The 13,411-nt window shown below is 58.1% G+C and overlaps 1 protein-coding gene across 1 annotated transcript; it reads right to left on the bottom strand.

The window, feature by feature from the left end:
- Positions 1–2,565: 2,565 nt before the first annotated feature.
- Positions 2,566–13,198, bottom strand: LOC138100882 (uncharacterized). Its single transcript, XM_068998711.1, has 3 exons — positions 13,145–13,198; positions 7,587–8,109; positions 2,566–6,236 (listed from the first exon to the last, which is right to left on the bottom strand). Exons 2-3 carry the CDS (start codon positions 8,104–8,106, stop codon positions 2,566–2,568), a joined length of 4,191 nt encoding a protein of 1,396 aa, XP_068854812.1. The 5' UTR covers positions 8,107–8,109; positions 13,145–13,198.
- Between the last annotated feature and the right edge of the window lie 213 nt (positions 13,199–13,411).

Raw genomic sequence — 13,411 nt, 5'->3', positions numbered from 1 at the left:
CCCCAAAATGTCCCCAAGGACCCCCAAAATGACCCCAAAAACCCCAAAAATGGCCCCAAACTGACCCAGGGACCCCAAAAATGGCCCCAAGGATCCCAAAAAATGACCCCAAAATGACCCCAAACTCACCCAGGGACCCCAAAAATGGCCCCAGAGACCCCAAAAATGATCCCAAACTGACCCTGGGACCCCAAAAATGACTCGAAGGACCCCAAAAATGATCCCAGAAACCCCAAAATGACCCCAAAGAACCCAAAAACGACCCTGGAGACCCCAAAATGTCCCAAAGGACACCAAAAATGACCCCAGAAACCCCAAAATGACCCCAAGGACCCCAAAAATGGCCCCAAGGACCCCAAAAATGGCCCCAAGGATCCCAAAAAATGACCCCAAAATGACCCCAAACTCACCCAGGGACCCCAAAAATGGCCCCAAGGATCCTAAAAAATGACCCCAAGGACCCCAAAAACGACCCCAAACTGACCCAGGGACCCCAAGGACCCCAAAAATGACCCCAGAGACCACAAAAATGTCCCCAGGGACCCCAAAAATGACCCCAAAACTGACCCTGGGACCCCAAAAATGACCCCAGAAACCTCAATATGTCACCAAGGACCCCAAAATGGCCCCAAGGACCCCAAAAATGACCCCAAGGGACCCCAAAACTGACCCTAAACTGACCCTGGAGAGCCCAAAAATGACCCTGGGACCCCCAAACTGACCCAGGGACCCCAAAATGTCCCCAAGGACCCCAAAAGTGGCTCCAGAGACCCCAAAAATGTCACCAAGGGACCCAAAAATGGCCCCAAGGACCCCAAAAATGGCCCCAAGGATCCCAAATATGACCCCAAACTGACCCTGGGACCCCAAAAATCACTCGAAGGATCCCAAAAATATCCCCAAGGACCCCAAAAATGGCCCCAGAGGCCCCAAAATGACCCCAAACTGACCCTGGGACCCCAAAAATGACTCAAAGGACCCCAAAAATGACCCCAGAAACCCCAAAATGTCCCCAAGGACCCCAAAAATGACCCCAGGGACCCAAAAATGACCCAAAGGACCTCAAACTGACCCCAAGGACCCCCAAAGTGGCCACGGGGACCCCCAAACTGACCCTGGGACCCCCCAAAAATGACCCCAAAGACCCCAAAAATGGCCCTGGGACCCCCAAAGTGACCCCTGGACCCCAAACTGACCGCAGGGACCCCAAAAATGGCCCCAAGGGACCCCAAAGTGACCCAAGAGACCCCAAAACTGATCCCAGAAACCCCAAAATGTCACCAAGGGACCCCAAAAATGACCCTGGAGACCCCAAAATGTCCCAAAGGGACACCCAAAGTGACCCTGCGACCCCAAAGGACCCCCAAAGTGGCTCCTGGACCCCCAAAAATGATGCCAGGGACCCCAAAAATGACCCCAAACCGACCCTCAGACCCCCAAACTGACCCCAAGGAACCCCAAAATGTCACCAAGGGACCCCCAAAGTCACCCCTGGACCCCCAAAATGACCCCGGGACCCCAAAGTGACACCAGGGACCCCAAAAATGACTCCAGGGACCCCCAAAAAAGACCCCTGGACCCTAAACTGATCCCAAGGATCCCAAATTGGCCCCTGGACCCCCAAAGTGGCCACTGGACCCCAAAATGTCCCCAGGGACCCCCAAAACTGACCCGGGGACCCCAAAAATGTCCCCAGGGACCCCAAACTGACCCCCAAAATGACCCCAAGGACCCCAAACTGACCCGGGGACCCCAAAAATATCCCCAGGGACCCCAAACTGACCCCAAAGACCCCAAACTGACCCCGGGACCCCAAAAATGACCCCTGGACCCCCAAAATGTCCCCAGGGACCCCAAACTGACCCCAAAACTGACCCCAGGGACCCCAAAAATGACCCCTGGACCCCAAACTGACCCCAAGGACCCCCAAGGTGGCCACTGGACCCCAAAATGTCCCCAGGGACCCCCAAAACTGACCCGGGGACCCCCAAAATGTCCCCAGGGACCCCAAACTGACCCCAAAAATGACACCAAGGACCCCAAACTGACCCCGGGACCCCAAAAATGTCCCCAGGGACCCCCCAAAATGGACCCTGGAGACCCCAAAGTGACCCCAAGGGACCCCCAAAGTGACCCCAAGGGACCCCAAAGTGACCCCAAGGGACCCCCAAAGTGACCCCAAGGGACCCCAAAGTGACCCCAAGGGACCCCCAAGTGGCCACTGGGACCCCCAAGTGACCCCCTAAAAAATGACCCCTGGACCCCCAAGTGGCCCCAAGGCTCCCCAGGTGGCCCCAAGGACCCCCAAGTGGCCCCAGGACCCCCAAACTGACCCGAAGTGGCCCCAGGGCCCCCCAACTGGCCCCAAGGCCCCCCAGGTAGCCCAAAGGGCCCCCAAGTGGCCCCAAGGCCCCCCAGGTAGCCCCAAGGACCCCCAGGTGGCCCCAAGGCCCCCCAGGTAGCCCCAAGGCCCCCCAAGGGGCCCCAAGGCCCCCCAGGTGGCCCCAGGACCCCCAAGTGGCCCCAAGGCCCCCCAGGTAGCCCCAAGGCCCCCCAGGTGGCCCCTCAGAAGTCCCAGATGTCCAGGCCCCCCCGGGCGTGGCCGAAGCCGCTCAGGCGGCGCCGCTCGGAGCGTCCGGCCCGGCCCAGCAGCTCCACCTGCACCGGCCTGGCCACCGGGCCACCGCGGGGGCCACCAGAGCGCCCCTGGCCACCGCCAGGGCCAGCAGCAGCCCCGGGGCCGGGAGCCTCACGGTCACTGGCCCGGTGACCACCGGGCCTGCAGCCACAACCCCCCTGAGCACCAGCACCCCAGTGGCCACCAGTCCCATCCTGGTGACCACCAACCCCTTGACCACCACTGTCACCATCCCCGCTCTGGTGGCCACCAACCCCTCGACCGCCGGCCCTGCAGCCACAACCCCCTTGACCACCACCGCCGCAGCGGCCACCACCTTCCTCCAGGTGGCCGCCGCCTTCCCAGTGGCCACCACCACCCTCCCAGTGGCCACCACCCCAGTGGCCACCACCACCCTCCCAGTGGCCACCACCCCAGTGGTCACCACCACCCTCCCAGTGGCCACCACCCCAGTGGCCACCACCGCCCTCCCAGTGCCCACCGCCCTCCCCGCCCTCCTCGGTAGCCGCCCTGAGTCCGCGCTTGCCCAAGGCCAGCCGGGGGCGGCCCTTGTCGAGCGCGGCCAGCAGGACGCAGGCCATGCACAGCTCCCCGCTGGCCACGGCCCCGCAGCGGCCGCAGGCCCCCGGCGCCGCCCCCGCGCCCGGCGCCGCCCCCAGGGCCAGCCTGCGGCCCGAGTGGGCCAGCGCGGCCACGGCCGCCGGCCGGGCGGCCTCCAGGTCCTTGAGCAGCGCCCGCGGGTGGCCGCGGAAGGCCAGGGGCGCGTGCCGGCACTCGGCGCTGGCGTAGGGCAGCCCCCGGAAGTGGGCGTAGAGCACGATCTCCTTCTGCGCCGCGTGCCGCAGCGGCTTCAGCCGCGGCACCACCGGCCACGGCGCCGCGGGCGCCCGGCGGCTCCCGGCGGGATCCGCCGGGCTTCTCTTGGGTCTGCTCGGGGTTCGGGTGGGTTTGGTTGGGTTCTTGTTGGGTTCCGTTGAGTTTTTGTTGGGTTTTGTTGAGTTTTTGTTGGGTTCCGTTGGGTTCTCGTTGGGTTTGGTTGGGTTCTTGTTGGGTTCCGTTGAGTTTTTGTTGGGTTTTGTTGAGTTTTTCTTGGGTTCCGTTGGGTTTCTGTTGGGTTCCGTTGAGTTTTTGTTGGGTTCCGTTGAGTTTCCCAAGAATTGTGTTGAGTTATTGGGTTCCATTGGGTTCTCGTTGGGTTCTGTTGGGTTTTTGTTGGGTTCCGTTGGGTTTTTGTTGGGTTCCCTTGGGTTTCTGTTGGGTTCCGTTGAGTTTTTGTTGGGTTCCGTTGGGTTCTCGTTGGGTTTGGTTGGGTTCTTGTTGGGTTCCGTTGAGTTTTTCTTGGGTTTTGTTGAGTTTTTGTTGGGTCCCGTTGGGTTTTTGTTGGGTCCCGTTGGGTTTCTGTTCGGTTCCGTTGGCTTTTTGTTGGGTCCCGTTGGGTTTTTGTTGGGTTCTGTTGGGTTTTTGTTGGGTTCTGTTGGGTTTTTGTTGGGTCCCGTTGGGTTTTTGTTGGGTCCCGTTGGGTTTCTGTTCGGTTCCGTTGGCTTTTTGTTGGGTCCCGTTGGGTTTTTGTTGGGTCCCGTTGGGTTTTTGTTGGGTTCTGTTGGGTTCTCATTGAGTTTTCTTGAGTTTTTGTTGGGTTCTGTTGAGTTTCCCAAAGGTTCCGTTGAGTTGTCGCATTCTGCTGGATTCCCGTTGGGTTCTGGTGAGTTTTCGTTCGGTTTCATTGAGTTTTTGTTGGGTTCCGTTGGGTCCTGGTTGGGTTCCGTTGGGTCTCGGTTGGGTTCCGTTGGGTCCTGGTTGGGTTTCGTTGAGTTTTCCATGATTTCAGTTGAGTTTTCCATGATTTCAGTTGAGTTTTCCATGATTTCAGTTGAGTTTTCCATGATTTCAGTTGAGTTTTCCATGATTTCAGTCACCTTCTCCCAAGGTTTCCTTGGATTTTCTGAGGCTTCTGTTGACTTTCCCGGGATTTCCGTTGACTTTCCCGGGATTTCCGTTGACTTTCCCGCCATTTCTGTTGCCGTTTCCGGGATTTCCGTTGCCATTTCTGGGATTTCCGTTGCCGCTTCCGGGATTTCCGTTGCCGTTTCCAGGATTTCCGTTGACATTCCCGCCATTTCCATTGACTTTCCCGTCATTTCCGTTGCCGTTTCTGGGATTTCCGTTGCCACTTCCGGGATTTTTGTTGCCACTTCCGGGATTTCCGTTGCCACTTCCGGGATTTCCGTTGCCGTTTCCGGGATTCCCGTTGCCATTTCCGGGATTTCCGTTGTCTCCCCCTCGGCTTTCGCCGAATTCCGCTCTCCTTCCGGCGGCTCCTCCACGGCTCCCGTTGGCTTCTCCGAGGTTTCCGTGGGGTCACCGGAGCTCATCGAGCCTGGAGGAACCTCCACGAGCGTCACGGAGCCCACAGGGAGCTCCCTGGAGCTGCTGGTGGCCCCAATGGCCTCGTTGGTGGCCACGGTGGCCTCGTTGGTGGCCTTGAAGACCTCATTGTCATCGTTGGCCACGTTAACCACCTTGGTGGCCCCAATGACCTCGTTGGTGGCCTTGAAGACCTCATTGTCATAGTTGGCCACGTTAACCACCTTGGTGGCCCCAATGACCCTGTTGGTGGCCACGGTGGCCTCGTTGGTGGCCCCAATGACCTCGTTGGAGGCCTTGAAGACCTCATTGTCATCGTTGGCTGCGTTGACCACCTTGGTGGCCCCAATGGCCTCGTTGGTGGCCCCAATGACCTCGTTGGAGGCCTTGAAGACCTCATTGTCATCGTTGGCCGCGTTGACCGCCTCGGTGGCCCCAATGGCCTTGTTGGTGGCCACGGTGGCCTCGCTGGTGGCCACGGTGGCCTCATTGGTGGCCTTGAAGACCTCATTGTCATCGTTGGCCGCGTTGACCACCTCGGTGGCCCCAATGGCCTCGTTGGTGGCCCCAATGATCTCGTTGGTGGCCTTGAAGACCTCATTGTCATCGTTGGCTACGTTAACCACCTTGGTGGCCCCAATGACCCTGTTGGTGGCCACGGTGGCCTCGTTGGTGGCCCCAATGACCTCGTTGGAGGCCTTGAAGACCTCATTGTCATCGTTGGCTGCGTTGACCACCTTGGTGGCCCCAATGGCCTCGTTGGTGGCCACGGTGGCCTCGCTGGTGGCCACGGTGGCCTCATTGGTGGCCTTGAAGACCTCATTGTCATCGTTGGCCGCGTTGACCACCTCGGTGGCCCCAATGGCCTCGTTGGTGGCCCCAATGATCTCGTTGGTGGCCTTGAAGACCTCATTGTCATCGTTGGCCGCGTTGACCACCTTGGTGGCCCCAATGGCCTTGTTGGTGGCCACGGTGGCCTCGTTGGTGGCCACGGTGGCCTCATTGGTGGCCTTGAAGAGCTCATTGTCATCATTGGCCACGTTGACCACCTTGGTGGCCCCAATGGCCCCGTCGGTGGCCCCAACGGCCTCCTTGGTGGCCGTGGTGACGTCGGTGGCCCCGGCGGTGGCCGAGGTGGCCCCCGAGGCCTCGTTGGCCGCGCGCCGCAGCCGGGCCACGTCCCCCCGCAGGAAATTCATCAGCACCGTCTCGGCCACGTCGTCGGCGTTGTGGCCTGGGGGAGCGGCCAGTGAGAACCAGTGAGCACCAGTACAACCAGTGAGCACCAGTACAACCAGTGAGCACCAGTAAGAACCAGTGAGCACCAGTAAGAACCAGTGAGAACCAGTGAGCACCAGTGAGAACCAGTGAGCACCAGTAAGAACCAGTGAGCACCAGTGAGAACCAGTGCGCACCAGTGAGAACCAGTGCGCACCAGTAAGAACCAGTGAGCACCAGTAACAAGCAGTAACAAGCAGTGAGCACCAGTAAGAACCAGTAACAACCCGTGAGGACCAATGAGCACCAGTGAGAACCCAGTAATGACCAGTGACCTCCCAGTAAGTCCCAGTGACCTCCCAGTAAGGACCAGGGAACTCCCAGTAAGGACCAGGGAGCTCCCAGTAAGGACCAGGGAGCTCCCAGTAAGGACCAGTGACCTTCCAGTAAGGACCAGTGACCTCCCAGTAAGAACCAGGGAGCTCCCAGTAATGACAGGTGACCCCACCAGTGCCCACCAGTGCCCACCAGTGCCCACTGCATAATGACCAGTAAAGCCCCAGTGACCACCAGTGACGTCCCAGTGACCTCCCAGTAACGACCAGTGACCTCCCAGTGTCCCCGAATCCCATTCCGATCCCTTCCCAGTCCCTCCCAGTCCCGCCCAATCACCCTTAACCCTCTCCCAGTGCCCCCCAATCCCCTCCCAGTCCTTCCCAATCCCCTCCCAGTCCCTCCTTATCAACTCCCAGTTCCCTTCCAACCCCTCCCAGTTCCCTCCCAATCCCCTCCCAGTTTGTCCCAAGCCCCTCCCAGTCCCTCCCACCCCCGTCCCAGTCCCTCCCAGTCCCTCACCAGTTGCGATCCAGTCCGCCCCCATCTCCCTGGCCGCCCTCTCCAGTTCCCTCCCAGTCCCTCCCAATTACCCCCAGTTCCCTCCCAGTCCCTCCCAGTCCCCTCCCAGTCCCTCCCAATCCCCTCCCAGTCCCTCCCACTCCCCCCCCAACCCCCTCCCAGTCCCTCCCAGTCCCTCACCAGTAGCGATCCAGTCCGCCCCCATCTCCCTGGCCGCCCTCTCCAGTCCCTCCCAGTCCCTCCCAATTACCCCCAGTTCCCTCCCAGTCCCTCCCACTCCCCCCCAACCCCCTCCCACTCCCTCCCAATCCCCTCCCAGTCCCTCCCAGTCCCTCCCAATTACCCCCAATCCCCTCCCAGTCCCTCCCAGTCCCTCCCAGTCCCTCCCAATTACCCCCAACTCCCTCCCAGCCCCTCCCACCCCCTCCCACTCCCTCCCAATCCCCTCCCAGTCCCTCCCAGTCCCTCCCACTCCCCCCCAACCCCCTCCCAGTCCCTCCCAGTCCCTCACCAGTAGCGATCCAGTCCGCCCCCATCTCCCTGGCCGCCCTCTCCAGCGCCTGCCTGCGGAAGACGCCGCACACGGTGCAGCGGCTGCGGCCCCGGCCCAGCGCCGGCCCCAGCTCGTCCACGGCCCAGCCAAAGAGCTCCCGGTGGGCCACCAGCAGGAGGGGGAGGGGCAACGCCGCCGCCGCCTCCCTCAGGACCGCCAGCGCCTCGTCCCGGTAGCCGCCGATGCCCTCGTCCACGCCCAGCAGCGCCAGGCGCAGCCCCAGCCCCCGCTGGCGGTTCAGCCGCGCCAGGACGTGCGCCAGCACCGTCGAGTCCTTGCCCCCCGAGGCCGCCACGGCCACGGCGTCGCCGTTTCGGGGCGAAAGGCCGGGGTTTCGGGGCGTGCCCGGCTCCAGGAGGGCGCGCAGGGTCTCGGCCTCGAAGGCGGCCAGGAAGCAGCGGCGGCAGAAGGGCTGCAGGGAGCGGGAGCGGAGCAGCGCCGAGGGCAGCGGGCAGCGGCAGCAGCGCGGCGGTGCCATGGCCTGGGGGGGCAGAGAGAGAGGGGGGGGGGTGAAGGGGGCTGCAAGGGGCCTGCAGTGGCCCCAAATGGCCCCAAATGGCCCGAAAGAGCACCGGAACGGCACCGAAACGGCCTCAAATAGCACCGAAACGGCCTGAAATGGCCCTGAAATGGCCCTGAAATGGCCTGAAATGGCCCAAAATAGCACCAAAACGGCCTGAAATGGCCCTGAAATGGCCTGAAATGGCCTGAAATGGCCTGAAATAGCACCAAAACGGCCTGAAATGGCCCTGAAATGGCCCAAAATGGCCCCAAATGGCCCAAAAGAGCACCGAAACGGCACCGAAACGGCCTCAAATAGCACCGAAACGGCCTGAAATGGCCCTGAAATGGCCTGAAATGGCCCCAAATGGCCCAAAATAGCCCCAAAATGGCCTGAAATGGCCCTGAAATGGCCCAAAATGGCCCAAAAGAGCACCAAAATGGCCTGAAATGGCCCTGAAATGGCCTGAAATGGCCCCAAAGTGGCCCAAAATAGCCCAAAATGGCCTCAAATAGCACAAAAATGGCCTGAAATGGCCCTGAAATGGCCCAAAATGGCCCAGAATGGCCCCAAATGGCCCAAAATAGCCCTGAAACAGCCCCAAAATGGCCCTGAAATGGCCCCAAATAGCCCCAAAGTGGCCCAAAATACCCCAAAATTGCCTCAAATGGCCCAAAATAGCCCGAAGTAGCCCAAAATAGCACCAAAAAAGCCTGAAATGGCCCCAAATAGCCCTGAAATAGCCCCAAAGTGGCCTGAAATAGCCCTAAAGTGGCCCAAAATAGCCCCAAAATGGCCTGAAATGGCACCAAATGGCCCAAAAGAGCACCAAAATAGCACCAAAATGGCCTGAAATGGCCCTGAAATGGCCTGAAATGGCCCAAAATAGCCCCAAAATGGCCTGAAATGGCCCTGAAATGGCCTGAAATGGCCCAAAATAGCCCCAAAGTGGCCCAAAATAGCCCCAAAATGTGCTGAAATGTCCCAAAATCTCCTAAAACAGCACCAAAATGGCCCGAAATAGCCCCAAATGGCCCCAAATGGCCCAAAATAGCCCAAAAGAGCACCGAAATAGCACCAAAATGGCCTCAAATAGCACCGAAACGGCCTGAAACGGCCCTGAAATGGCCCTGAAATGGCCTGAAATGGCCCAAAATAGCACCAAAACGGCCTGAAATGGCCCTGAAATGGCCTGAAATGGCCTGAAATAGCACCAAAACGGCCTGAAATGGCCCTGAAATGGCCCAAAATGGCCCCAAATGGCCCAAAAGAGCACCGAAACGGCACCGAAACGGCCTCAAATAGCACCGAAACGGCCTGAAATGGCCCTGAAATGGCCTGAAATGGCCCCAAATGGCCCAAAATAGCCCCAAAATGGCCTGAAATGGCCTGAAATGGCCCAAAATGGCCCAAAAGAGCACCAAAATGGCCTGAAATGGCCCTGAAATGGCCTGAAATGGCCCCAAAGTGGCCCAAAATAGCCCAAAATGGCCTCAAATAGCACAAAAATGGCCTGAAATGGCCCTGAAATGGCCCAAAATGGCCCAGAATGGCCCCAAATGGCCCAAAATAGCCCTGAAACAGCCCCAAAATGGCCCTGAAATGGCCCCAAATAGCCCCAAAGTGGCCCAAAATACCCCAAAATTGCCTCAAATGGCCCAAAATAGCCCGAAGTAGCCCAAAATAGCACCAAAAAAGCCTGAAATGGCCCCAAATAGCCCTGAAATAGCCCCAAAGTGGCCTGAAATAGCCCTAAAGTGGCCCAAAATAGCCCCAAAATGGCCTGAAATGGCACCAAATGGCCCAAAAGAGCACCAAAATAGCACCAAAATGGCCTGAAATGGCCCTGAAATGGCCTGAAATGGCCCAAAATAGCCCCAAAGTGGCCCAAAATAGCACCAAAATGTGCTGAAATGTCCCAAAATCTCCTAAAACAGCACCAAAATGGCCCGAAATAGCCCCAAATGGCCCAAAATAGCCCAAAAGAGCACCGAAATAGCACCAAAATGGCCTCAAATAGCACCGAAACAGCCAAAAATGGCCCTGAAATGGCCCCAAATGGCCCAAAATGGCCCAAAATAGCACCAAAATGGCCCAAAATAGCCCTGAAATGGCCCTGAAACGGCCCAAAATAACCCCAAAATGGCCTGAAATACCCGTGAAATGGCCTGAAATGGCCTGAAATTGCCCAAAATAGCCCCAAAATGGCCCGGAAATGGCCCAAAATAGCCCTGAAATGGCCCTGAAACGGCCCAAAATAACCCCAAAATGGCCTGAAATGGCCCAAAATGGCCTGAAATAGCACCAAAATGGCCCTGAAATGGCCTGAAATGGCCCAAAATGGCCCAAAATGGCCCTAAATACCCCAAAATGGCTCAAAATGGCCCAAAATAGCCCCAAAATAGCTCAAAATGGCCTCAAATAGCACCAAAACGGCCTGAAATGGCCCAAAATAGCACCAAAATGGCCCAAAATTGCACCGAAACGGCCTGAAATGGCCCTGAAATGGCCCAAAATAGCCCCAAAGTGGCCCAAAATAGCCCCAAAGTGGCCCAAAATAGCACCAAAATGGCCTGAAATGGCCCAAAATAGCCTGAAATGGCCCAAAATAGCACCAAAATAGCTCAAAATGGCCCAGAAATGTCCCAAAATATCCCAAAATATCTCAGAATATCCTGAAATGTCCCGAAATAGCCCAAAACACCCCAAAACGCCCCAAAATATTCTAAAATGCCCCAAAATATCCCCAAATATCCCAAAAATATCCTAAAATGCTCCCGAAGTACAACAAAATACCTCAAATCACCCCAAAATGCCCCCAAATGCTCCAAAATATCCCAAAATAGCCCGAAATGTCCTAAAATACCCAAAACCACTCCAAAACGTGCCCAAATATCCCGAAACAGCCCAAAATACCCCAAAATGCCCTGAAATAGCCCAAAATAGCCCAAAATACACGAAAATATCCCCAAAAATCCTCAAATATCCCAAAATATCCCCGAAACATCCCAAAGTGTCCCGAAACAACCCAAAATATCCTCAAATACCCCAAAATATCCTCAAATATCCCAAAAAATCCCAAAATACCCCAAATTGCAGCCGAGGTGGTGAAAAAAATCCCCAAAATTCACCCAGGGGGACCCCAAAATTCACCTGGGGAGCCCCAAAATTTATCTGAGAATCCCAAAATCCACCTGGGACCCCCCAAAATCCACCTGAGAATCCCAAAATCCACCGGGGGGACCCCAAAATCCACCCGGGATCCCCCAAAATCCACCTGGGGACCCCAAAATCCACCTGGGGAGCCCCAAAATTCACCTGAGAGACCCCAAAATTCACCTGGGGGACCCCAAAATCCACCTGGGATTCCCCAAAATTCCCCCCGGGAAACCCCCAAATCCACCTGGGACCCCCAAAATTCATCTGAGAATCCCAAAATCCACCTGGGGAGCCCCAAAATTCACCTGGGATCCCCAAAATTCACCTGAGAGACCCCAAAATTCACCTGGGACCCCCAAAATCCACCTGAGAGACCCCAAAATTCACCTGGGGGACCCCAAAATCCACCCAGGGCACCCCCAAATCCACCTGGGACCCCCAAAATTCATCTGAGAACCCCAAAATCCACTTTGGATCCCCCCAAACCCCCAAATGGTCCCTCCCAAACCCCCAAAATCCCCCCGGGAACCCCCAAATCCACTTGGGACCCCCAAAATCCACCTGAGAATCCCAAAATCCACCTGGGATCCCCCAAAATCCACCTGGGATCCCCCAAAATTCATCTGAGAATCCCAAATCCACCTGGGATCCCCAAAATTCACCTGAGAGACCCCAAAATTCACCTGAGAGACCCCAAAATTCACCTGGGGGACCCCAAAATCCACCCAGGGCACCCCCAAATCCACCTGGGACCCCCAAAATTCATCTGAGAATCCCAAAATCCACCTGGGGAGCCCCAAAATTCACCTGAGAGACCCCAAAATCCACTTTGGACACCCCCAACCCCCAAATGGTCCCTCCCACACCCCCAAAATCCCCCCGGGACCCCCCAAAATCCACCTGGGAACCCCCAAAATTCACTTGGGACCCCCCCTAAACCCCCAAATGGTCCCTCCCGGGCCCCCCCTAAACCCCCCTGGGAAAGGAATGGTCCCTCCCAAACCCCCCAAAATCCACCTGGGACCCCCCAAAATCCACCTGAGAACCCCTAAATCCACCTGGGGAGCCCCAAAATTCACCTGGGATCCCCAAAATTCACCTGAGAGACCCCAAAATTCACCTGGGACCCCCAAAATCCACCTGAGAGACCCCAAAATTCACCTGGGGGAGCCCAAAATCCACCCAGGGCACCCCCAAATCCACCTGGGACCCCCAAAATTCATCTGAGAACCCCAAAATCCACCTGAGGGACCCCAAAATCCACTTTGGATCCCCCCAAACCCCCAAATGGTCCCTCCCACACCCCCAAAATCCACCTGAGAACCCCAAAATTCACTTGGGACCCCCCAAAATTCATCTGAGAACCCCCAAAATCCACCCACGGCACTCCAAAATTCACCTGGGATCCCCCAAATCCACCTGGGAACCCCCTAAATCCCCAAATGGTCCCTCCCGGGCCCCCCTAAACCCCCCCGGGAAAGGAATGGTCCCTCCCAAACCCCTCAAGAACTCCCAACCCCCCCCCCCAAGCCCCCTAATGGTCCCTCCCAGACTCCCCCAAAATCCACCCGAAGAGCCCCAAAATCCCCCCGGGACACCCCAAAATCCACTTTGGACCCCCCCAAATCCCCGAATGGTCTCTCCCGAACCCTCCTAACCTCCCCCCCCCCGCCCGGAACACGAATGGTGCCTCCCATCCCCTTCAGGCCCCCCCGGACTCCCCCAAACCCCTCGTGAAGCCCCCAAAACCCCCCCAAATTCTCTCCCCCCACCAAATGGTCTCTCCCAGACCCCCCCAAAACCCCCAAGACCCCCAAATCCCCCCCGGGCCCCCCCTTTCCTCCCCCCCCCGTACTCGCAGTGGTCGCGTCCGCTCGGGGCCGCCTCAGGCCGCTCCTTTCCCGCCCTGCCCCGCGCGCGCGCTGGCCCCGCCCACCGCCGCCCGGAACGGACCAATCAGCGCCGCTCTTTTTCCCGCCTTAGTCCCGCCTTAACGCAACGGACCAATCAGAGAGAAGCTTCCGGGTTTAGTCCGGCGCGTGAAGCCAATCAGCGCTCAGAGCCCTCCCCGCTCCGCTCCTTCAACCAATCAGGCGGGGCCTGGAGCGGCCTTGAGGGCCCG

This window comes from Aphelocoma coerulescens, unplaced genomic scaffold (assembly GCF_041296385.1).
Source record: "Aphelocoma coerulescens isolate FSJ_1873_10779 unplaced genomic scaffold, UR_Acoe_1.0 HiC_scaffold_150, whole genome shotgun sequence".
Taxonomy (NCBI): Eukaryota; Metazoa; Chordata; class Aves; order Passeriformes; family Corvidae; genus Aphelocoma; species Aphelocoma coerulescens.
This window is presented reverse-complemented; position numbering and strand designations above follow the sequence as displayed.

Bases quoted from the DNA above. Each gene is read 5' to 3' on its own strand.
- LOC138100882 (XM_068998711.1), bottom strand. From the start codon at position 8,106: ATGGCACCGCCGCGCTGCTGCCGCTGCCCGCTGCCCTCGGCGCTGCTC. The intron at 6,237-7,586 runs GTGAGGGACTGG...CCGCTCCCCCAG, and splicing joins GGCGGACTGGATCGCTACTG to GCCACAACGCCGACGACGTG.